This window comes from Cinclus cinclus, chromosome 6, assembly GCF_963662255.1.
Source record: "Cinclus cinclus chromosome 6, bCinCin1.1, whole genome shotgun sequence".
Taxonomy (NCBI): domain Eukaryota; kingdom Metazoa; phylum Chordata; class Aves; order Passeriformes; family Cinclidae; genus Cinclus; species Cinclus cinclus.
Window position 1 is genome coordinate 26,447,945 of NC_085051.1, and position 25,335 is coordinate 26,473,279.

General features: G+C 39.4%; 1 protein-coding gene across 1 annotated transcript; it reads right to left on the minus strand.

Moving 5' to 3' along the window:
• Positions 1 to 3,668: 3,668 nt before the first annotated feature.
• Positions 3,669 to 24,636, minus strand: LOC134044908 (cytosolic phospholipase A2 epsilon-like). The gene is made up of 21 exons (XM_062494418.1): positions 23,902 to 24,636; positions 23,532 to 23,615; positions 21,561 to 21,633; positions 20,630 to 20,766; positions 19,702 to 19,833; positions 16,773 to 16,813; positions 16,318 to 16,360; positions 15,942 to 16,005; positions 14,462 to 14,628; positions 14,231 to 14,323; positions 13,834 to 13,871; positions 12,588 to 12,723; positions 11,034 to 11,170; positions 9,820 to 10,042; positions 9,082 to 9,196; positions 7,946 to 8,083; positions 7,380 to 7,487; positions 6,728 to 6,919; positions 6,047 to 6,213; positions 5,022 to 5,202; positions 3,669 to 3,907 (listed from the first exon to the last, which is right to left on the minus strand). The coding sequence occupies exons 1-21, from the start codon at positions 23,926 to 23,928 to the stop codon at positions 3,669 to 3,671; spliced, it is 2,535 nt and encodes an 844-aa protein (XP_062350402.1). The 5' UTR covers positions 23,929 to 24,636.
• Positions 24,637 to 25,335: the final 699 nt, after the last annotated feature.

Genomic DNA, 25,335 nt, shown 5'->3' on the forward strand with positions numbered 1-25,335 from the left:
AAGCTCTGAGCAGGAACAAGGAGAGCGAAAAGGAAGATGCAATTTCCCTCTACTTTTCATGCACATTTACATGCTCATGATTTTGCACTATGTATTAATTAAGGCAAGGTGGAGAAAAATATATCATTCTCATCTAAACTGGCCTGCTGAAAACACTAGCTTCCCCAATATGACATTCAGATAATTCTATATCTAACTGCAAAAGGTTGCAGGGAGGACTAACAGCTGCTTTCAATACCCCACAATTACCTTATGTACCACTCTATCACCTTCTGATAATCCAGGACTACAGAAATGTATGACTAATGGGGGACTTCATCTTATTGCAAGAGAAGAGTATCCTTGTACCACCCTTGGGATGACAATGGGAGCAGTCATCATTTACACACCCTGAACGTAACAAGAGGGGTACATATTCAAAGCACATGCTAGAGGTGTTAAAAAATGACAGCCTGATGTCACATTAGAAAATAATTACTCAGTATTAACAAATTAAGCAATTAAACAGTGTCAGATCTGTAGCTGGGGATTTTCCCTGGGTATTGCCTTTCACTTTGTTTTTCTTCTTTCTTTATAAGGTTTCCACAAGCTACAAAATCTCCAAAGACCTCATCCTGCCAGTCAAACTTAAGAGCAAGCAGCTCAAGTCAAACTCCATTTACACAAAGGACTTGAGCTCAATAATCTCCACAGACAAAGCGTACCATGGATGACAAGTGTCACTTTCCTGTTCCCAAGGTGCTGGATTTCAGACTCAGAAAATGTACCTTTGGCTTGCTAATTTTTGGCCTGACACTAATTTTAAGGAACTTTTTGTATTAAAAAGAGCAAGCAAAAGCACCCAAACCAAAGTACTCCCTATATACATACATACATATATATATAAATAAAACACTCATATTAATATGATTAATATGTTGGCATTTAATTGTCATGTTTCTGTGTACCATGCCTTCAAAATACCTGTTCCTCAAAACTCTGCAATATTCTTTCAGCCATTGGAGAGAGAGATCACACTAGGTGGAGGAGGGGTAGATTACATTTTTGCTTAAGACACTACTCTGATTGCGACACATACAAAGGAGGGCTTCTGCTTTCAAAAGACTATTGAGAAACTGCATTAAAACAACTCCACATGCCCTTGATATGCTTTGGAGAGATAAAATCTTGCTCTTCCTACTCACTCACTTGAAGTAATTGGGCTGCTCTACCTTTCAAAAATCTTCACTGAAGTGTTAGCCCATCTGTTAATACATGCAACCCTGCCTTCAGATTTGTTGCAACAGAATTTCAAATGCAATCTTCATCCCATAAAGCAGTAGCTCAAAACCTTTATCTCTGCCCCTCCCTGTGCTCTGTAGATGTGAGCATCCAACAGCACCTCTCTACCTTCGCAGGAGCACTCGGAAGTTGCCTGACCTTTCCAGGTTCATTCAGCACTCCAGGCACTCTTCAAGCAGTTGTTTCACTGCCCTAACCCCAACAAACCACAGGTGTGAGGAACACCAGCACCAGCCTGTGTCAGCTAATTACCCAAAAATTAGGGAAGACACATAGCCCAGGACCTTTACAGGAAAATATAGAGCCAATTTCAATCTGAACCAAGTCTCAGAATATCAGGAAGTCACCTCATATAACCAGCTAATTAAGGGGGTAACTTCATCTGCAGTCAGCCTGAGAGATGTTTGAGCCCTAACAGAGACTGCAAAGATTCACAGCTAATTGTTTGGAGGATCATGACATTACATTCAGCAGAGCTTGTGTGACAGGTCACAAATAGGTGTTTTCAAAAAACAAAAAAAAATTGCTGCTGACCTACATGGATCTTAAATAGAACAATTGCATCAATGCTGAATCACTTTGAAAAATCCAGCTGATATGTCACTGAGCCTGAGCCTCAGCTCCATGCTTAAAAATACCACCAGTAATAATGAGCATGCCTCCTTTGATATTTTTGATTAATGGCTGGCAAGCCACTCACACAAATATCTCTTCCTCTGTCCTTTTATGCTCCCTTTCACCATCACATCACATCACAGGCAAGATTCTGAAGTACCACTGTAATGTGAACATCATCATTGGTCTTTAATAGAAAAAGTCCTTCCTTTCCCAAACAAGAAACTAAATTAGTCCATTTTGGAGACAACCCACAAGCCATCAAGGCAAGACCATTAAACTTGGCTCTTCCAGCTAAAACGTTACTTTCATGCAGTGTTAGATGCTTGGAGCCAGATCCCAGCACAAACACCAGCATCTATCTGACTTAAGTCAAAATACTGAGCTGCTAAACTAGACCATTTAGGCAACTTAAGATTTTTCAGTGGCTTGCTAAGTAGGCCCAGATTTCTGAAAACAGACTCCCTTTCCTCAGCTCATTCTAAGCTATCCTAATTTTCCAGATGAGCTGCCAAAAGCACACATCATCACCACACCTTGGGTGAGTAAAGCTGAAAGCCCAGCACCCAGTGTTGCAACCACCAAAAAACAGTGGGTGGAATAAACTGAACACAGCACACACAGTCATTCTTCCTGGAGCTCTGGTAATGAAACTTGAAAATCTTTTAAGTACTTGAGATATTTTGCAAAAGAAAATAATGACATTTTTAAACCTCCATTTCATTATTGTTTAAAAACAAACTCATGAGCATAATTGAGCTATCAGAGTGACATCTTCCTTTTCTTCTTTATTCACAGAAAACTATTGCAGTCTTACTGGTGATACACAACATCAAATTATCCTAACCAAGGGCAAGGAAATAAGGTGAAAAACTGGATTTCTGCATAAGAGGGCTAGTGAAACAGAAAGACCTATCAGTAACTGAGGAAAAGGAAAGTTGTTGGACTTGACCACTTTAGATTCATGAAAAGGAGATGCAAAGGTTACTGCTAACAGATTTCTCTTATAAAGGGGGACTTACTGGTTTGATTCACATTGCAGCAAATCTTGAGAGACACTGCTGGTGTTATCTCCTGTTAAATGAACTGATGCATACAAAAGGATAGTCTTAGAGATAACAACAGATAATATTATCTCCTGAGTTATTGATCCAGTCTTTTGCACTCTTGAGAACAGTTTCCTTCCATTTTTCATCTTCCACAGTTGAAGTGACAGCTTTTCTTTCATCTTTCCTCAAAGGTTATTAACAAAGCTCATTGTTTACTAAGTATTTGATTTCTCGGTACCAAAAGCAAGAGCAAATTTTTCCCAGAACAACTCACTAGCTGAGCTGAGCCCATAGAATTTAATAAAATCCCAAGGCTTCAATGACTTCAACTACAAAATTCTTATTTTTAATAAAATTAATCATGGCTACTTAGTATTTATTTGAACAGTAGCTATTACTCTGCATGTATATTTTTGCATACAATAATAAGAAAATAAGATCTAAGAATGACCAGTTAAATATACTTTCTTAAAAAACCACTTTTATAAGACAAGTATGTGAATCTCATGAACACTACCCCGTCTGTTACTTGGATGGCAGTGGGAATAAAACTGTAGCAGCAGCTACACACTGACCATCTCACTGTAGCAGAAGTCAAAGAAGTTGGTATCACAAATATGTTGCCATCACAAACATCTGTGAGCTTGCAGCAGGTGAATATTTATTAGTCCAGTACCAAAATATTGGTCTATCTCCTTCTGATGAATTTTTTCAAAATGCACTTTAAGTGTGTTTACTTGAGTTAGGTGATGAGTTGTTTTTAAGTTGCTTCTTTCGTTCCACTGCAGTTCGCAAAGCCTGGAGAATCAGGTGTTTATTATTCAGGATGTTGTAGCTGCACAGGTTAAGCAGCTTGTTGAAATTCTCTTCAGTGTATGTAAGCAGGCCAGTGCCATAGGGAGCAGCACAGTTGGACACATCCACTCTTCCCTGCTCCATCTCCGCGGGACTGCGCTCCACATCTGAAATCAGAACAAAGCACAGCAAAGGTGTTGATGTGGAAAACTGCTAGCAGGCAATGCAAAATACGAACTAACAGATACAAGAAGATTAATTATCTCCTGAAAATGGTTCAAGACTTAATTGCTGTATAGTAACTGTGTCAGCTGCACTAATAAAATTCACTAGTTCTCTGCTAGGCCACAGTCTAGACTTGACCAGCAAAAAAACTTTTCCCTGCAAAATACTTTCCTCTCTAAATTAAGGTTTTGCATCAGAATATTTATCTTTCTAAGATTAGAAATTTTCTTTGTTTAGCTTTTCAGTTGAGTTCTGAGATGACAGGTCTTTATCTATCAGCTGGTAGAAAATTACACCAGAGGGCTCCTGGACTGGGAATCCTCCCTCTCAGGTGGCTGAGGTTTTAAGCACATGCAGCTTAACAAATAAAATAATGAACAGCATGAGGTCTTTTTCAATAACCTTGTTCATGGATTTTTGTTCATTTTCTGAGGAAAGTTCCCTAGATCATAGAAAATTAGCAATAAAAAAAATTTGAGTTGATATATGTGAAAGTATTTTTAAACTGAAACTGAATTTGCCAAGTAGGTTTTCTTTTCTAGTGAAAACATTTCTTCTATTGCTGAATTAAAAGAAACAATCTGGCAACTTGCAAAAATTATCAGTATCAAAGCAAAGTCTTTGCTTCATTTTACATATTTTCAGCACTTTCTATTCTCAAATTTTTAATGTAAAAAAAGCAATAGGAGAATTCTAGCTTTGTTAACCAAGTAAACATTGTAGCACTCCACGAGACTGTTAGGTGACAGCATAAGCTACCAGGGGATATAACTTAGTATATGTGTGCTCTTCTTTATTATCAAAGTTACATGACCTGTTTCAAGTGCCAGAGGGGGTTTCCCTCAAGGTACAGCTACTCATGCTTTTATTTTTAAACCTCTTCATTCCAAGCCCCAATTAGCTGGACAGTACTATATGCACACCTGGACTGAGAACACAGTAACTTAGCCAATTCAGAAGCTTGGCAGTGTCTTATTCTTATTTTGGAAGAACAACAAATTCAATGGATCGACTGGATGAGAAAAACTCAGAAAACGATTACTGCTGTCAACTTACTCGGTGCCTTGTATTTTTGGAAGGTATCACACACCAGTGGAAAATAGGCCAAGACTGGTGCCTCTAACTTGTCCTCAAACACATAGCACTCCTTCAGGTGTTCCCGGTCTTCCTGGCTCAGCTGTGTGCTGGGGAATGGGATCCCATGCTCCAAACAGTACTCTGAAAATAGGTCCAGTGGCTGGCTCAACAGAGAGGAGAGATGCAACACAAAGAGAGCTTGAAGTAAGACCACCAAACATCATCATATTTTACTGCAGTAGACAATCTGAGATTGATTCTTATGCTTATAAATAATGCTAACTATGCACTGGAATAAACATACCATCTTAATTTTACTATATCCTGGGTAACGGATGTTTGGTTAATTTGCTAACACCTTATATTTTTAAAACAGGGTTACTATTTACTGAAATTGATATGACATTCAGGTCACTTTTGTGATTTAATGAGCACAGTAGAGGATTTGGATAAGGAAACTTTGATTACATGTGACTTCTCAGATCACAGGTTCTTAAATATTTGCATTCAGTGCATCTGTTTTCATGTCCTCTTACAAATAAATTACATTAATTATAATCATTACAATCATATAAGCTCCTCAAGGTTTCTTCAAATGCAGAAAAAAACCCTGACTAAAACTCATGCCAACACCAAGAGGAAAGTGAAAAAGCAAAACTTTCAATTCCAAAAAATTCAAAATTTTGTATTCAGTATTAATTACATTGCAGAAGTTATTTAACTATCAAAGAACTTGTTACCAGGATGACAGATACATAGAATAGGACACCTTCTGTATGTCTGTGTTCATATGCCTGTCCCAGAAAGACAGTGAAAACAGCCCTGATAAAGGCAGTGACATTAGGGTCACAGTTGTGAATAGTACCATTGATATGATCATTTAACTCAATAAAATCAGAACATTTTCTGGAAGGAAAAAAAAAAAGTGGGAGACAGAGAAAGCTGTGGGGGTAATTCAGCTGCTGGAGTCATACAGATAAAGAATCACTGCTTCAAGACATCACCAGAGTCTGTGATCCTCCACTGTAATTTAAATGGAGAATGACATCCACTTTTCTCTCTGGCCTCAGAATGGGTGGGCAGCTGGTGTTGATGAAGAAAGCTGTATCTATCAGCTTGAGGTAGTCACTCATTTCATTGAGCTGGTTGGGAGAAGAATCCAGCACTGTGTCTGAAAGGCACAAACTTATTAATTACTGCAGGCTCAAGTCCCTTTTCTAACAAATTAGCATAAAAGAGGAGAAAGAAAAGACAGTTGATGCATATTCATCTTTGACACCAAGCCCATAGTTAAGTATTTGTCTTTGGCACAATTTTAGTGTCTAGTCCTCAACTCTGACATCAGTAAGGGGGAGCAGTTCTGAGACTCAGCTTCATCCAAAGTTATAAACTACTCTTCTCTTTTAATAGGTGTAAATTTGCAGCTATTTAACTTTCATAGAAGGTTCAAATCACTCTTTGATGGCTTTTGAGAACACAAGCAAACCTGCTGTGCTTTCTCCAAGACAAAAATGAGACCAGGAATAAATAATCTAGGGCTTGGCAAAACCCATTCCACAAACATGTTAATCAAATAATATTAATCAAAATTTGTCTTTATTATAAAACTCATCAAATATTTGTCCTCAGCAAGTATCAGCACTCGAATCTCCTTTAAATATATAACTAAAATAATTTCCAATTACCTTTCCACATGCAAAAGCTCTCATTCTCCAAATATTTGTTATGTAGCTGCAAGCCCTTGAGGAAATTATGGTAAGTTGAAACAACTGGCCGCCCAGTAATCATTTCTCGAAGAGTTTTGGAAAGGAAACCTTTGGGAATGGATAAGCAGGTTGCCTGTTCATGAGGCTTCTTGGGCAGAGCAGGATGGTTCTCTGCAGGAAGACAAAGAAGGGGTGGGTACGTGTCTGCATTTGGTCAGGATCTTTCTCTGATAATAATAACAACCAAACCACCACGACTCCCGGCCCCGTCTGTGACTGAGTGCACACGTGGACATGCAGAGCGTTCTGGGCACTGGGTTTCAGTGTCACACCATCACCTTGTTCTTCCCTGTCTGGCCTCTCCCTCCCCAAAGGGCTCTGATAAACCTCTCGTGACTAACAAAACTCCCCAGGGATGTTGCACAGTGAGCAGCACAATGAGCAGCACAATGTTTTTTCCTGTTTTACAGCACAACTGTTGGTCTCCTGCTTTTCCTTCATTCTCAAGGGCTTGGTGTTCCCTAAGCCAGAAACAACACACAAAAACAAACCCTTTACCAAATGTCAGGTACCACATTTCAGAGAGGTGTGAAAATGCAGATGCAAGAGAAAAGAAATCTAAAGAACTAACCAATGTCATGCTCAGTGTCTCGAGTCCATCTGTGCCAGAAGTGTTCTGAATGACCCGAAAGGTACACAGCATCCATAAAACTCTGGGAAAATATATTGCTCCATGTGCCTTAAAAGTTAAAAAAAAAGCCATACTTAATATTTTAATATTAGTTTGAATATTTAGAGCACAGCTATGGCAATATACTTGGATCCAGTTTCTGTTTTAGTTATGAAATATTTATGAATTTTCCTGTAAATATCAATTGCCACACCATTCCACACAATGCCTGGCTTATGACTAGGCCACTTTTGAAAGTTGGCTGTCTATAGAAGTCAGGCTGTGAGTTTAAATAATTCAGATGATGCGTGTGCATGTGTGTGTTCTGTTTAGGTCATTCAGCAAGACATTCAGCAAATTAGTCACATTTGTCTCAAAAATTAGTTTCCTCTCTTGTCACTTTTGGCTGGTTCATTTGAGATTGAAATTGCATCAGATACATTCTCTGGTGTACTAATATTGCAACTTGCAGACCATCTCTCTGCAGCCAGCTCTTAAGGTGATGTTTCCTTGAGATAGTAAATTACCTTCCAAGAAGCAAATGTGAGATTCTGGGATCTTCTTCATCCGGCGACCCATGAAAAACTCGCTACCAAAATCTTCAGAACGAACAAAGGCCCCATATTTCAGGAGACCCACCTCATAAGGTGTGAACTCCACCCACTCTGCAAATAAGGCATCAAACTGGGTTTATCACAGCTACATGAACACACATAAAAATCAGCTTAAAGAATCAGAATCTGGAAGAGCAAGGCTTATAGCTTCACCATGGTGGTGACAGATAGTCCAAACCACCGTGTATGGAAACAAACAGGTGCCCTTCAGCATACATGAATGCAAAAAGCTAAATTCACCTCCTCTGCCAGAATCCATTCAGCTTGGGATTCAGGTCCATTTCTGCACTAAGAAGCAAGACCTGGGCTGAAAGTCCACTGATTGCTAAGACCCTGCACACAATGTGGCATTTTGAGCTCCTCTTGAGTCAGCAATGACACCAGCTACCATTCATTCATAAGACTCTCATAATCACTGCCTTGAGGGTAAAAAGCTCTGATCAAACCCCCCTCCCCACACAGAAACCCTGGCTGGGTGCACTAGTTCTGAAACTGCCTCAGAGCAGATGACCATGTTCAGTTCCAGGACCTCCTGCTTTGTTTGTGCTGGAAATGCTAAGGGAATAGGGATCAGGTTCACTGATTGGGGCACAAAGCACTGCCCCTCCTCAGATCTTTCTCTGGCTGCTGGGAGCCAACTCTCACCCCTCTCCACCTTCATCTTTCTCCTCCCTTTCTTGCCTTCCTCCCCACTCTTCAGAGTTCTCTTGGACTAGTGCTGCCTCAGCAGAAGATCCAGCAGCTGAAAGGGGCTGTGGAGGGCAGGTGGGGACAAGAGAGAAAAGAGCAGCAGTAGTGGCTCTCAAGGCTGCCAACAAAAAGCACCTCCATCCCCCCACCAAGCAGCGTCATCTACAGCACAGGTATCTCCCTTCCATAGTATTAGGATGCATGTTTTTCATCCAAATCAGAAACCAGATATGAAGACAGGGGAAAAGAAAATATTTAAAAGATTTATTGGCTTGGGTTTACAGTAAAAAGTTCTGGCATGCAATCAACCTTAAAAGGAAACTAATCAGAGTTATAGGAGGATGTAAGATAATCTATACCTTTAAAATCCAAAGTGCTAAAGTCATCCTTGACATTGAGAGACAGGTATATGGGGAGTGGATTCTGCCCCTGATTTACTGCTAGTTGCTGATCCGAGAGTTTGTGAGTACTTTCCTGTTTACAAAGAGCAAAATTTACTGTAAAAAGATGACCATGATGCATGGACTTATTACAGTATCTAAGCTCTACTATCAATGAAGTATCTGCTAGACCTCAGGAGGTTTTATTCTGTGTACTTTAGCTGTCTGGGCACACAAGCGTGTTTATGTCTTATCTGCCATGAGCTTTCACCAAGGCATTGTGCTTATGGAGTTTTGGCAAGGGGGACAGGGGACAAATGCAAGAAATGTGATCACACAGTCACTGGGATATGATTTGCTTTAAGGAAAGAAAGATATTTAGTCAACTTTAACCCATGTCCTCACAACTTATGGGTATACACTGCTATGCCTGAACTTAGCTGTCAGAGCCTTCTCTCCTCTCTGTGTTACTAGAATGATCCTGACCCAAAATTAAAGATGGAAAATCAGTCTCCTTAACATCTTGAATTTTCACATGCTCAGACATCTCCTCTAGATGCTCACATTTTAGGGTTACTTTGATACTTTTATTCTAAACAGCCAAAGAGTAAGTCCTTCAGGTGTTTTGGGAGCCTTTCCTCTAACTGAATCCACAACCTGAGATGTGCTAAGTTAGAAATCCTCTGAAATAAGAGGGAGGGAAAGAATATAAAATACCTGATGATGTAGCATACAATCAATGAAAAGTCCCCACAAATCTGTAAAGGACACCTTGTGCCCCTCTTGCTTTCTCTCACAGAGCTTATTTTCATAGTATTTCACATGATCCAAAGAGAAACAATGCAGCTTGCTCTTGATCACTTGCTTCCTGATACCATCAATTGGCCCACTGAGATCCTTTTGTGACCAATTTGCATCTTCATATAACTTTGACATGGTCCTGGATAAAAGAAATGTACTATGGTTCACCAAAGGGCACATGGTAATTCATTTAACTTGTAACACACATAAGTGTTTTGTTTCAGGCTACAGGAGATTTTTGCCCTCCAACTTTTACTTGGAAGAGCATTTAAAAGCTGAGGTAGAATTTACACTGTATAACGATTTCTTTTTTTTTTCTGCATGAATGCATTCAAAATCATCCTAGCTTTATTGTTGTTCAGAATCAAAAGAGTAATAAAGCAACTCTGATAACTCAAGCTTTTGCTAGAATTACCTGTTGATTGTCCAACCCACAGCTTCTGAGGCCAGTTCCCTAGGTGTGTCAGAGCCTGTGTGAAATGTTAAGCTGGAGTTCAGCAGTGACTATTGCCCTGGTCAGTGTGAGAGCCCCTCCTTGGCTGTGCAGCAGCAGGGTCACCTCAGATTCCTGGCACACATAAGGGCAGGCTTGAGCTGCCAATTCCCAGAGCTCAAGCAGATTCCAGTCATCCCCTCTCATCCCCACCCCACTTGTTCTAATTCTGGCTCACATACTTTTAGAACAGCCCTTCAGAGGCAAAATGTTTTAAATCCCTCTCCTAGTTAGTGCAAGGCAGTCACCACTGAGTGCATGAATGACACTCTGAGTTTCTCAGGGCTGCTTTTTTAAAGTTTGCTCTTTGGAGATGTGTAAGAGTTCAGCCAGACAAATACTACAAAAGGACTTCCAAAGTGTGGCACGCAACCAGGTAAGTTACAGGCAAACCCTCCCAGCTTGTGGTCTTTTCTTTTTGTTTCTGTAGACACTTCAGTGCAGTTACAGAAATACTGTAATTCTCATTAGATTTGTTTCTTTTAGGAGGACAGCACTGAGGTATCCCATGAAACAAGTGCCAAAGGGAAGTCAAGTGCCAGCATCAAGCTGAGTAAATACATCAGTAAGGCAAAATTGCTCACCAGGTAATCACTTTGCAAACACAAACAGCAAGGACAAGCCCAGCTCTCCTTACCATGTTGTGGCAGATAAACCACTGATGTATGACACGCAGTCCAAAACCCCCAGCTCCTGGAGAGCCAGAAGACTGCCAAACAATGCTGTCATGGATCTCACTCCCCCTGCAGCAGTCACCACTGCCACCACTGGCACCTGCCCAACACAAAGAAAGGCACAGAGTCACTCATCACCAGATGAAATACAGGAACGATGGCCAGGCACAAAAAACTAACAGCAACACCTGTTTCAGGTAGGTTTTGATTAATTCATCCTCTTCAGGGCAGTGCCTAGGTGTGGTTTGAGTTGTATAAACTTCGGTGTAATTTAGTGTATGGTGAAAGTTTTCTCATGATCAGTGATGCTTTTCATAGTCAGGAAATGTAAGTACAGTTCTTGTATGGGAAAATGTATTTTCAGATCTTCTCAATGTACTCAATTTTTCCTCAACTCTTTCCGTCAAAATACATTTTAAAGCTCTGAGTACAGCTGAAGTCAGAAGAGCAGCACAAAATCTGCCTGCATAATTTTTTTCTTCCTCTATGTGTATATACAACATTTGCTATTTTCCAGGCAGACAGTGCCCAGCTTTATGGATTTATTTTAATGCCTCCTTTCCAACCCAGATTACCACTACCTTCCCTGATATCAGTGCTATACGTAATTTGGTTTTACTTTCTTCAGGGGTACATCAATTCCGTTATTCATTCTCCCTTTTCTGTATAGTAAAAACTGATACAACAGACATCCTGTTTTAGGAACATATGATGCCATTACCTTTAATTTTGTCTTCACTGTATTTTAGCATCTACTTGTGGGTTTGGAGGTTATTTTTTTTTTATTTATTAATTTGGCTCAAAACCCCTTTTATTCTCTTTTAGTAACAGCAAATCCTATTTTACCTGTTACTTAAGTTCATGACCACTTTAACTTGGTTGAAAAATGCTGTCCTGCACACATCATAAAGGGCTGGGTGTGCTGGGAGATGAAGAGAGCAGTGGAGGAAACATCCACAGGCACATTGCCCCACACTCTTGCTCCAAGTACCACGGCCCCATAACAGATTATTGTCCTCCAGTAACAGAGCAGCTACCTCTGAGTTCAGGGATCCCCAGGAGAGCAGCAAGCAAGAGGTAACACCAACAAACACACAACACAGATGCAACTGTACCAGTGTGCTATAGGAGAGTTGCAGCCTTCCCTGTGAACCTTGTGGCAACAGAGAAGAGTGCCAAAGAGGAGAAATGGTCTCAGTCTAAGCAATCAAATTTCACCAGTCTTGGTTATACACACCAGCAAATACAGCCTTTGGGTGCCCCTAAGTGAGGACAGAGGTTGGCAGAGAATGAAGGAACTAAGAATAAAGGAAATAAGTGGTCTCCTGACAGCTCCTCTTTCATCCTCTGTGCCAAAAAGTTTGATATGGTCTCAGGTGCAAGGGACAATCTGGCCTATATTATTTAGTCTAGAATGTGTGGAAGAGCTATATGGGTATACATGCAAGTACATCACATCCACTTCTCTCAAAAGTGGGTTACACTACTTCAGGTTGCTAAGATGCTGTTCCACATACCTCATCCTCCTGCAGGTCTTCATCTAGATGAAGAACATTTTTCAGAGCAGCAGCAACCACCTTCTTCCTTTTAGAGATGAAGTCCTGCTCCTCAGTGCACAGATCAAACCCCAACCGCAAATCTAAATTCTTGCAACTAGAACATAAGAACAGTACAGGCTATTACCTGTAGCCATTTCAGTTGGAGACATTCAGCAAAACCAACAATAACTAGTTTAAGGAAATTACACTTCCATGTATATGAAAGTCCCCCTATACAAATGTAAGCAGGTATATGGATATCCTATATTTGTGCCTGCCTGTGGAGACTTTAGACCAGAATTGTGTCCTGAACAATTTCACACAATCATAAGAAAGTTAAATAAATAAAATCAACTTGTCTCACACTGAACTCTGGTATTTGGTCAACTCTTCACATTCTCTTGCTATGCATGTGTTTCCTGAAGCACAAAGGGGGCCTAAGTAGTTATTTAAACTTAACACACTTAAGTTAAAAGAACCCTAATGCTGAGTTAGGTTTATCTCTACAAAGAATCTGTGCTCTAACTATTTGAGTCAGAAGATGTCTCCTAAATTTATCCCTTCTTCTGTACATTATCATAAATATAATGTACATGATTCATTCTATAACCTGTATTTTTGCAGGGATCCAGTTTCATAGGTTTTTTCAGGAAAAAAACCACAAAAACTTCTCAGTCTCTTCTCTGATTATTATTCAATAAAACCCTCTGATTTATTATTCACCTGCAACTCAGGCTTGCAATGCAGCTAACTCATCAACAGGGGGTAATGCTGCCCTTCAGAAAACCTCGACAAGCCAGTCAATAAATAAACTGCTTCCATGTGTTTCATTGAAAAATGACCCGTAGAGGTCTTGTAAATGCATAAAGGTGTTAGGCACGTTAGAAATCTGGTACACATAAATATCCAAGCATTTCAGATAAAGGTTACAAGACAAGGGGATGTTTAGGTATTAAAATTACAAAGCATCAACATTAGGAAAAATACTGCAGTAGTTTATACCCCATAACTAGCTACCACCTATCCTATTTTAAATTCTTACCAACCAATTAAAAACCTTCAAAAGCTCTAAAGCATTTTATTAACCATTCCCATATTTTAGTCATCTTTATTCCCTGTTTTGAAATTAGCTACTTTAAGGTGTGGCTTCCTTTCATCTAATGAGGATACTATGAAAGGAGAGGAGATAGCCTTAGTAATCATTCTAAAACAATAAAAGATTTACCTTTTTTCCTCGTTCACAGACACCTCGTAAGATTCATCCTAAAAAATCAAGAATGAAAGCACCACAAATTTTAAACAGAATTGAAATTTTGTAAAAGCAGGTTTTACAGCATTAGCAATTATTCACATATATAGTCTAATGATACATTTTTGGTCCCTTTCAGGCCTTCAGCACACTAATCCTCATCCTGCTTTTAAACTACTTTTAAAGCAGCCAGAAATTCTGAATATCCTATTTTCCCCCCAAATCATAGTTATATTTCTGAATGTTTGCAGAGCTAAGCATACAAATAACTCACTAAAGCATTTTTAGTAACAAAATTATTATGTGACCAGATATCACATATACACAGCTTACTTTGTTGGAAGAATTCCAAATACTATCAAAGGATACTCACTCTCATCACTGTCACTTTCTTTTCCAAGTCCAGAGAATGGAGAGGCACAGCCAGGGGACTACTTACATCCATTTCCCTCCTACCTGAGCCAGGCTGATTTAAAGAGGGGGGAAAAATATTATAAGGAGAATATTATTTATAAACTCTAGTCACAGAGATACCAGATAAGGGTTAACTCATGATTCTTCTCCCAAAATTTAGGTGTTATCACCACCCATAAGCAAAACATACACAACAGAAAAAGCGCTCCTTTGGCAGAGTCATGAGCAGTCTGGGTTGACTGTGCTTGATGTAGTGGAACCTGGTGGTTTCACTGCTTCCTGGTCTGGAGTGAGGACCTATGGAAATCTCCTGGCTTTCTTCATAGGATCCTTTCATTGTGAACGTGAAATCTCTCCCTAAGAACAAGAAGCAAACCACAGGGAGACATTAGCTGTGCCTAGTCCTGAAAATGGCAAATAAAAGCACCCCAAGAGACATGTCAGCCTTCGTGCTGCAGGCTTAACTAAGGTTCATTTGAACATTTCAATGTTTTCCCTCCCTGTGACATTTCAGTGTTTTCCCTCCCTGGACATTTCAGTGTTTTCCCTCCCTGTGACCAGTGTGCAGCACCTGGCCCTTTGAGTTCCCCTGGACTGCAGGGCCTCGGAACTCTCAAGTTTGCAATACTCAGAGAACTGATCCCAAAAGCTGATGGCAAAGTCAGGGCTGATCCCCCTGGCTCCTCGGGGCCCAGCCCTTCATCCACTGAGAAATGCAAAGGCATCTGTTGTGAGAATTTCACCAGCCCTGAGGGGAAATTTTAGCAGGCAGCTTTGTGCATAATTCCCTGTGGTAGAGCACGTGTGAAATTATTTGAATGCCCCATAGCAGGTGTAATATGAATGTTACCACCCTACATTCATAATTAAGTTGCTTACTGTTCTGCTTATTGTAAATCCCATTGAATTGCTTTGTAAATGCTAAATTACAGGATGATTAAGTGCTGCTGAATCCTTTAGACAAATGATCAAGTGTGAGGCTAAGTTTGGCAAGAGGGCCCACTCTGAAACTCACAACTCAGTGTGAGAATCTTGAGTCCTGGCACCCTTTCCTTTTCCCTCTTTATCCTTTCGCATCCCCTGTCTCCACATAAATAATTCTATATTGATTCTAATCTGACTTTTCTTTGCATGTTTTATGCATGTAGTAATAGAGTGAACCTTGCCATCAAACTTTGTCACACTTTCACAAATTTATATTAAACCTACATCTGCTGATACCTTCACCAGTGATTAAATCACCTAAACCATTTGTGACACCCTGCCAAGTGACAGAGTGTGTGTTACACTTGTGGATGCCTCTAGCAGCATTCACATCCCCTGAGCTTTCACTCAAGTCTTTCTCCTCCTGAGAGTGGTGTCTCCCTCCTTTTACTTTGTTTTCACCAGAAAACAGAGGTAAAGGTATTTCAGTTCCATCACACAACAGTGATGTTTCCAAGTCTCCCAACCACCTCCAATTTCCCTTAAGCTACACAGTCATGCTTTCTTCTGAGGATTATCACTATTAGCAAGTAGGTAATTCAGGAAACACTTCGATCTCCAAGAAGCCCTGCTGCAAACTAAACTAGTGATGCAGACACTAAAACAGACCAAATATTTATCTAGATTCAGTTGCATTTCCCATAGCATAAAAAGCAGTGATAAACAATTTAAATCAGCAACCTCACTTTTGTAAGAACTCTTCATTTTTGTTTCATTCACATGCACTTCCAAACAGGAAACTTCACGAGACTGGAAGAGAGAATCAATAAAACCACTAGTCATAGAAACAGTTCAGGATTCTCACTGAGATTCTAGGGGTCACAAATGCTTGGCTGTGATGATCTGTGGATGTGAAGAATCTGTAGAAACTAAGTATCTTGTATAAATCTCACAAGCAGTACTGCAGTTAAGGAAGCCAAAATAACTGGGGATCTGTCATTTCATTTAAATACCATTCAGTCCCCAAGAGCTAACACAAGAAATTCTTCCCCCTATCTTCCAAGCAAAGCCTTCAGTTCTGTCCCACCCTAAGATTGGCATACAAAAAAAAAAAAAAATTACCACTAATACGCCATTAGTAATGATCTTCTCAGATACACCTGGTCTGAAAAGAAAAACCAGAAAGGTTTATTTAAAAGTGGGTATTTAAGCAACAAACTTCCAAAAGCAAATAGTTCTTTGAGCTTAGTTTTTCTAAGTACCATCAGGATTTCTATCTTTCCCTTGTCTTGCAACCTCTGCCAGATCGCATCCCATACCATCCCAAGGATGCTCCTTCTTTCTCACCTCTCCTGATGAGCATCATCTCTCCTTAGGCTGAATCACAAAATAAACACCCATTCTCAGCTATAAATTGTATGTGAGACTGTCACTCAAACTCAGGACAGAAAAGCAACAATGGGGAAGATACTGAGATGGGGTGTCTGAACACAGGTACTTCCCCAGTGCTGCATTACCACTCCCTATAAAATTTAGTTTTCTGATAACAAACTCTACAATATTTAGGTTTTACTTACAAGTTTTCCAGTAGAAATTCCACTTCTAGTTCTTCCTGATTCTGAAAATAGGATATGTCTTTTTAATTAATGAATGAAAAAATATTTTCCTCTGACACAACTTTGACAATTTATTTATAACTCTATTCCCACACCCTCTATGTCATAATGTGAATAGATACAGCTTTTTGTGGCCACACTTTGATTTCACCTCACCACTGCTCTACTGTTTATAAACCAACTGTCCCATTAAGAAAAAGAAAATATTACGTATCCTATAACAGGAAGCAAGAGTCCTATTATTAATTTATTAGTAGGATAAGACATGAGGTCAATCAATGCTGAGGAAGGGAAGAATAGCAGGTGAATGATGTAGGAGAACATACTTCAGAATGAATAGACCTAGTACAGTGAATAAATAGGGAGTATACCTTGGTTAAAACAAGAGAATTTGTGGAGTAAATTCATTAAACATTAAAAAAGGGTGGGAGAAGGGATCAACTTGGAAAATAAAAACTGCCAGGGTGAAGGGAAGAAGAGAGAAGACTGAAGCTGTGAAGAAGAATCAGGGAAAGAGCTCAGGAGAAATAAATCAGGAGGAAAAGACACAGGAAAAACATAAGAATGAAACAACAACAGAGTAGCACACCAACAGTACAAAAGAAACCAAATGACTGTATTACTTCAGCCACTTGCTGCTCTATGGGATGCAGCCAATCCAGGAAATACTACACCAAAAAAAGTGTATCAGAGATGCTCTGGATCACCCACAAGAAGGAAAACACTAATTAAGGCTGATAAAAATCTTTCTGAAAAGTGATGGTAATTTTTAATTCATATTTGGAATAGATAACATTTTCTGACAAATATCACTTCTGTCCAGCTGCACATTATACTTCAACATTGTGAATTGACTGTGAAAAACATGCCAAATCTGACAATGCCACTGCCATAGGAAAATCATCTTTACAGTAAAAGTGAAGAACAATTTTGTATTTACTAGTTCACATCAATAAATGAGACATCTCTGATAGCTGCATCTGTGGCATGTAATACAGAAGCAGGAAGCTGTGCTTGCTAATTTCTCCCAAAGCCTCTATTTCATGAGAATTACAGTGGCTGCAAGTTTGTAATAGAAGGCTGGGGCACAGATTTTAGAAAGCAGTCACCTTACACAGATGCAGGACAGACTATATCAACTATCTAATTGTGCCCAGAGTGTACTGTCCAAACTAACTGATGGTCTGTTACAACTTTGTCCAAAGAACAGCAGAAACAAGGTTCAGAAGAAGCTGGCTCATAGCATCTGCCTAATTGTGCTTGCCTTATGCTCCCATCCTTTTTATGCTGTTTTACACTCACACAAGTTCTGTTTCTGTTAAGCCCCACTCACATATTTGTGGGTGAAAAGCTCAGCACATAGCAATGGCAATACTTGCTGGGCCACAGAGAGCAAGAGACACAGCAAAGCAACCCTGCTGCTCTGACATTTCCCATCTGACCTCCTCAGCCCTCCTGCTGAGAAACCCTGGTAAATGAAAGAAATTATTATGGGCAGAGGGGCACTACAGCCTATTATTAAGATGGCCCAGCCTGACGCATTACTAAGTCACTTTCAAAAAAAAAAAATAATGCAAAGTCTTCCAAAAATCCACGTACAGCTCATAATCTGTGATGCCTCACAGGTGCTGGAATTGTCACAAACTGAAGAAGGGCAGCTTGACCAGGATATTCCTGAGACAGCTCACCTGGTCTGACCTCCACCACTTCCAGCATGATAATGGGCTAAGACAGCTCTGCACATGCCTCAGAGCAAACTCAGGGCTTGAATCACACCTGGAATTATCTCAGTCACATGAGGCTTTTTCTGAGGAAGGCTGTAGCAAGATGGAATGGGTTTAGTAAGCAGCTCTCAGTAAGGATTAGTCTTCTAAAAGAGTAGTTTATAAACACTCTCCAAAGCAATAGCAATATAAAAAACATGCAAGAGTGTTTTCCAAAGAACCTGACTGACGCAGTGGTTTAAAAATAAAGGGAGCACACCAGTTCATGGGAACTGGAAACTGAAGCCCTTGGCAGAAGCGTGAGAAAGCCCTGAATTTGTTACTACACCCTCCCAACAGAGAAGGTGCAGAAAGTAATCTGAGTACATATTCTGTTTTCTTTGAAGATGAGTGGGATTTCTCCACCTCTCCTCTCCACAACTTGATCCACTCAGTGTTTCATAAGATACTCTTTATCTCCTCTTTGATACAACCAAACAATATTTTTAAGACACATGCAGCAAATAAAACTCTTAGGTCATACATTCACTTAGAAGAAAAATATAAAATACTGATAATATTCTCATTCATCAAGGCCTGCCCCTTCTGTGCTGGCTCAGCCCCTCTAAAATAAATTTGCAGCCCTGCAACAAAAGAGCATAAGTAGACTTGCTGATACTTTTTTCTTAAAGTTGTTTAGTCGAGGAGGAAAAAAACCTTAAAAGATTATCACAAGAATGAAATGCTTCATTTAGCAAGGTCATTATCTGAAAGAACTGGCCAAAATCCCTGGTGAAGCTGACAGAAAATAGCACTAGTGAGCTCCTGGCCAAAGGGTAAGGGCAACTGCCTGGAAAGGGGGACGGGTTTGTTCTACTCCTGTTCTGTCAATCTCCTATAGTGATGAGACCCCTTAACCATCAGCTTCTTCATTTTTTCACTCTTTTTCTTGCTGATTTTTCAAAATATATTTTTGAAATTTAAAAAAAAATAGCAATACAAAAAGTATTTTGTATCTTATTCCAGTCACAACAGAGAACGTTTGTGACCTCTCTCCTAAAACCTGAGCATTCAAATTTTAAGTAACAACCTTTTCAACAAAGTCTTTGTGTGTGAGAATCAGTTTAATGTTCAAGAGATAAACTTGAGATAAAACTCTAACCAAGAGCATTATTTTCTCTAGTCACCTCTGGATTCAACTCAAAATTCAGGCGAACTTTTTCTCCAGGCTGGATCTTAGCCACATCAAAGCGAACAGTCATAAGATGGTCATCTGGTGTAAAAGTATCTTCATCACAGACTGTCAGCTCCAGGACATTCTGAGGAGAGGCAGAGGAGGATGTAAATGACATCTTCTGGGACTACTGAGCCCAAAAGGACAGTCCAGCAAGAGCCAGCATTCAGCCCTCCTGTCCATGTGGACAGATTCCTGTGACAGCACAGAGCTCAGCTCGCAGCCCAGGTGGCTTGGACAGCAGAGTCAGGGACTAACCCTAGAAGAAGTAAATCATCAGATATGGCAGCCAAAAAGATCTCCAAAAGAAGAGGAAACATAAGTGACATATGTGATGGTAACATACACCAGACAGAGCAGAGGTTACACACACTATTCCTCAGATCATTTGTGGATTCAGAATTACTACCTTGAGAAATCTTGTCATTTCCTCAGAAAGCAAAAATAAAGGGGAAATTCTTAGCCCTTTAAAATGGAAGATAAAGCACGCTACCAAACTCTTAACAGGATTCGAATTACAGTAATTCCCCTGGCAGTTCCTCAGGGCTCAGGTTACCTTTAGGAGTACAAGAAGATGCAGCACCAGTAAACTATGAGAAACTGATCCAGTTTGGACTTTGTGCCACTTGCACTCTGACTGTTCACTTATTTTTGCCAACTCTATAAACACTTACACAGTTTTTTATTACTGTTCTGGGATACAAAGAAGCATTCAACATTATTCCAGATATTCCACAACCTTCTGAGCTTAGACTTTTTCTTTCAGTCAGGTTAACCAAATCGAAGACCTGTGTGAGTCTCAAGCCTCTCAGAAAGAGTCTGCCCACCGCAGGTGAAGTTGTCCTCTTTAGAAAGCACATGCTCACTGTCACAGATCTCACCTTTACTTCACTCTGTAGCATGAAGTGGAAAGTTTCATTCCAGACAGGGTTTCTGCAGTTGCGTACAGTTTTTGTCTGGGCTTCCTGACATGAAGCTGTTGGCAGCCACAGCTTGACATAGCAATCAGTTTGGCTACCTGTGTTAACAACAAGTTGCTTAATTAGTACAGCAGTACTTTGTTATTATTACATTTGCCCAGCCAGGGAAAGAAAATATTAACCTCTGAGGAGTCCTAGATATCTCATTAGACCCAAAGGAAAATATTCTGGGTTTAGAGTTATTTAACTTTTCTATTTAGATTTATATCCGTTTCAAACAAAGTCAATTTTAAACCACTAATGCTATATAACAAGAGCCAAATAATTTTAACAGTACCAAACCAAGTACTCTGGCTCTTGTGATTTTTTTAACTCCTATTTTCAAATATTTGCCATTTTTTTGGAAACTCATATACAACTTCACTTCTTCTAATGGCACTTTTTAAAATTAAATGGAAATTTTAGTTTGGGGTATTTTCATCTATTTGTAACGCACAAGTCATCCACACCAACAGAACAATGAAGACACAAACACAGAAATGTCCAAAGCAACTAATGATTTTTCCTGTGTCTTTCACAAAGATGTTCTTTTCAAAAGGGAATTGGGAAACCTGAAAAAAGGGGCACTGAAGAATTAGAAGAAAGGGAAATACAACAGAGCTGCTGACAAAGGGAAGGACAACTTCTCCAACACAAAATTTCTAGTCTACTTCCTTTTTGATTTTAAGTGTTTTCTAAATTATTTCAAATTTAAATGAAAATAAATACAACTTTTTCACCCAAATCCCCCAGAAATATTACTGTAATCCAAGCAACACATGTACAAGAGCATTAAAATCAGGTGACAGTAGTTTTCTTGCTAAGCTATAAATATCCCATCAGTGATACTTACAGAGATCTGCTTTGCAGAGATTTCTCATGCCTATAATTTTGACAGAAAGCCAGCGCAGCTGAGGCACTTCTGGCTGCAGAACAATGAGAAAGATAACCTTAATTATTAGCAATTAACTCAGATATAAATAACATAGCTTATCCTATAACACCACAAAGGCCTTTCTGTCATTATATTGCAGTGAATTTAATTTTAATTATTTGAGACATTTTCTGAGAAGAAATACTTTCTTGTGATTTGACATTGAGTAAAAATAACCTATCATTCATAGCTAGGGTCTACATTAATCAAAATGAAAGCTCATTAACACAGCAAGCAGCACTGATACCTGTATATAAACCAGAGTTTTTTAAAAGAACCAGAACTGAAGACAGCAGGAATCACTAAAACTCTAAACAACGTAAGAAAATGGAAAGAACACAGAGAAAAAGTGGCAGTGTGTTAGATTAAACACAAATTATGTGTAAATAATTAAACACAAATAAGCAATGAAAGCTATAATTGCATGTAAATGCACATAAACACACACAAAAAAAAAAAAAAGAAGAAAAAAGAAGGCACAAAAGCACAAACAGGTGATTCAGAGTGTCTTGGCCTAATCAGGATAAACCTAGGCTGACCTGACTGATCTACCAAGGAGAAGCCCTGAGGCATAGCAGTATTGACAACCCATAGTGTAGGTTCTGAAGGCTCCACAACTCTTTGTTTTTTTCTGTTCTCCTTCCACTCCCTATCACAGCTGCACACAACCCTACACTTGGTTACAGGAAAAACAAGACAATGTTGAAGAACATTCTCAAGACTAAAATACTGCATGAAGAAGCAATAGCTCCATTAATTAAATTAAAAGCAGCAGTTTCATTTCCAAAGAATCATGATTTCTGAGAAACTGCCTGTTTAGGACCTCCTTGGGTACCTCTTATTAGGATACACCCTGTCCTGACAGAAGCAGACTAAACATCTAGAAAGCAGTAAGCCACCAAGCTAAATCTTATTTACAGCCAATTGGAAAGATTCTCAGCACTTTTCTCTCAGAAAGGGTGTTTGAACAAAACCAGAAGGTCTGAAAGAAGCCCATCAACCTCAGCATAATTTTTGGCAGCAGTGTTTCTGGAGATGAAGAATGAAAGAAGTACATGCGGAAATTGCTGAAAGCTCAACATTTCATCCCAAATACAGAGGATTAATTTTTCATCCTCAGCTTTCGTACCATCCATACCCATGGGTTTGGAGAAAATTTATTTATGAGATGGCTTAAGTACTAAGCAACTGTACTGACACAAACCCAATTATTATTCCATAGTGCTAGCAGTTAGTGAATTTACTGCTATCCCAGATCTAAGGAAGAGTTAGCTTCATACTTTTGTACAAATACAGCTACGGAACAGAGTGAAAAAACTCAGGAGTGGAAAAACACATCATACTATTTTCATTTTCAAGTTATTTAATATATTTTCAACCAACCATTAGTCGTAAACCAGAATAATTTGTAACATATCTAGTATGTACCCTATTCAGTACTTTTCAAAACCAATTCATCTTCATAAAAATCAGTGTTCAGAAAAGTGTCAGACATGGCAGTAAGCCATTTTCTTTGCTGATCTGCCTCCAAAGTAAAAACAATTTAAAGACTAAGCCTTGGGTGTTATGAGGTATGACTACCATCATATAATCATACCACAGTAAACCAAGACTAAAATCCAGCTCTCCCAGTTCCCTGCCTAGCATTTAAACCACAATTTCATCATTTTCCCAACCCCTAAGTCACAGTGAATACTTTGCACTCTTGACACCACACTCACAGAAGAAGCAAATATTCCCTTAACTAGCTGTTAATAAATGTCACCTCTCACAAAAACAGTTAAGCTTGGGGAATGACTGGAAAGTCTGACAAGACTGCAGGTAACACGGCCACCCTTTATGGCCTGCAGCTCCCTCCTTGCAATGCCGAAGCTGCCTTCTATACAGTACCTCATTTTCAGCACTGTATGGTCTTTCATGATTCCTCCTCCTGATTCCAATCTTCCTGTGTGGGTTTGCTTGGATGAACCGATCCTGGGAACAAAGAGCCAAAAGAAGGGCCGGTGATGAAACCCAACAGTCAGTAATTTTCAGTTTCTACTCAGATTTACTACGGCAGGAGACCCCATCATTTCTCCTCTTCATGATGGGATATATCCGTCTCAGCAGGACCACCTACCTCCTGCTTTTACTGATAAATCTGCCTACTGTAGACACACTTGACATTTAAGGATCAAAATTCCCCAAGCATTAGCTTTTGATGAATCTCAATCAAGACAGCCAAACAGATTCTTCTGCCCCAATGCTGATTTTCTCTTACCAAAGGTGAGTAGGCTGATGATCCCATCAGTATCTTTGTTTCATAAAAGGCACCACTATAAGGCTCCAGTCTGTTTCTCCCAACTGGTAGGTGCTCCTGGACCACAGTATTTTCCAACCAGAGTGGCGAGGAAGAAGAGTTGTATAGATTGACTCATGGCTCCACCTCCCACTGATTTCAAAAACACAAATGATGCACTTGTTGAGTGCCACATGAAGACTTGCCTTTTCTTTTTTTTTTTTTTTTTAAACACCACAGGGATTTAGGGAAAAAAGGAGATAGGTAAAGCATTTTATCACAGTCTAATCCCAGAGTCAAGGCATTATCCACCACCATAAGGTCATAAGGTCTGAATAACTACACATAGAAGGATCTCCTGGGACAGTTCCAACCTCCACCAGCTTCTCCAATCAGATGCATAACAGCACGGATTTTCACCAAATTCACTATAAATTATAGCCATGAAGTGGGAGCTGGATCTCACTCGCACTGGCAGATAGTTAAAGAAAACACGTTTTAACTTTTCTTCTCTTTTTTTCCTGCATAGAGGATGCTAAGGGGTCAGCAGAGCCAGCAGGAGCTTTTGCTATTGAAACAATTTTTAGCTAAAGCGTTGCTTTCAATTAAATGATGTTAGACGCTCATAAGCTTTAACAAAAATAACTACATATCATTTTTTCAAGTCCTTAAACACCCCTGTTAAAATTGTCAAGTCTGATCTCTTTTTAATTCTCTAATAATCTGCCATTATGTTTCTGTAACAGCACTCAACACACAAGGACCTAGTACTATTACGAAAATACAAAAATAGCACAAAAGCCTGCTATTGCACTAAACATTACTAAAAGTAGGTGTTATTCAACAGTAAGAAATTGAAGTTGAAATAAGTTGTTTTAAAACTCTTTATTTTTTAGAATTCTCAAATTTCTAAGTCAAAATGAAGACCCTCTTTAAAACCAGCAGGACTTCTTGGGGGGAAAAAATGTGATTTTTCAACCATTTCTAATAAAAGTATTTGAGTACTTGAACTGTCCTATAAAGAGCTACCTTAGATGAGACCTACCTTAGATAAAGTTTATACTAATCATCATCATCATCTTGCATTTCAATAGATTCAAGCATCAGTGCATGAATGTTCCTACTTTAGACTGTACTGCCACTTACGCAAAAAGGCCACTTAAGCCAAAAACTTCCCACCTAAAGTTTTTTGTTGGGTTGTTTTGCTTTATAGTGGAACAGGTATTACAATAGAGAATTATTTAGCTTTGTTTATATACTAACATTTTTGCAGTAATGCTCTAAATTGAAACAAGAGATTCAGCTTACAGGCTTACAAGAGGCTGAACCCAACAACCATCCCATAATTTACTTAGGCTCTGAAGTCCTTTTTTGTGTCTCAGTTTGATGACAGTGCATTCTCCTCGCTCTTGAGGG

Coding starts and splice junctions, on each gene's coding strand:
- LOC134044908 (XM_062494418.1), bottom strand. CDS start 23,928: ATGGGATCATCAGCCTACTCACCTTTG. Junction 9,197..9,819: donor ATTGTATGCTACATCATCAG/GTATTTTATATT, acceptor CTTTGTAAACAG/GAAAGTACTCACAAACTCTC. Junction 7,488..7,945: donor TCACATTTGCTTCTTGGAAG/GTAATTTACTAT, acceptor TTAACTTTTAAG/GCACATGGAGCAATATATTT.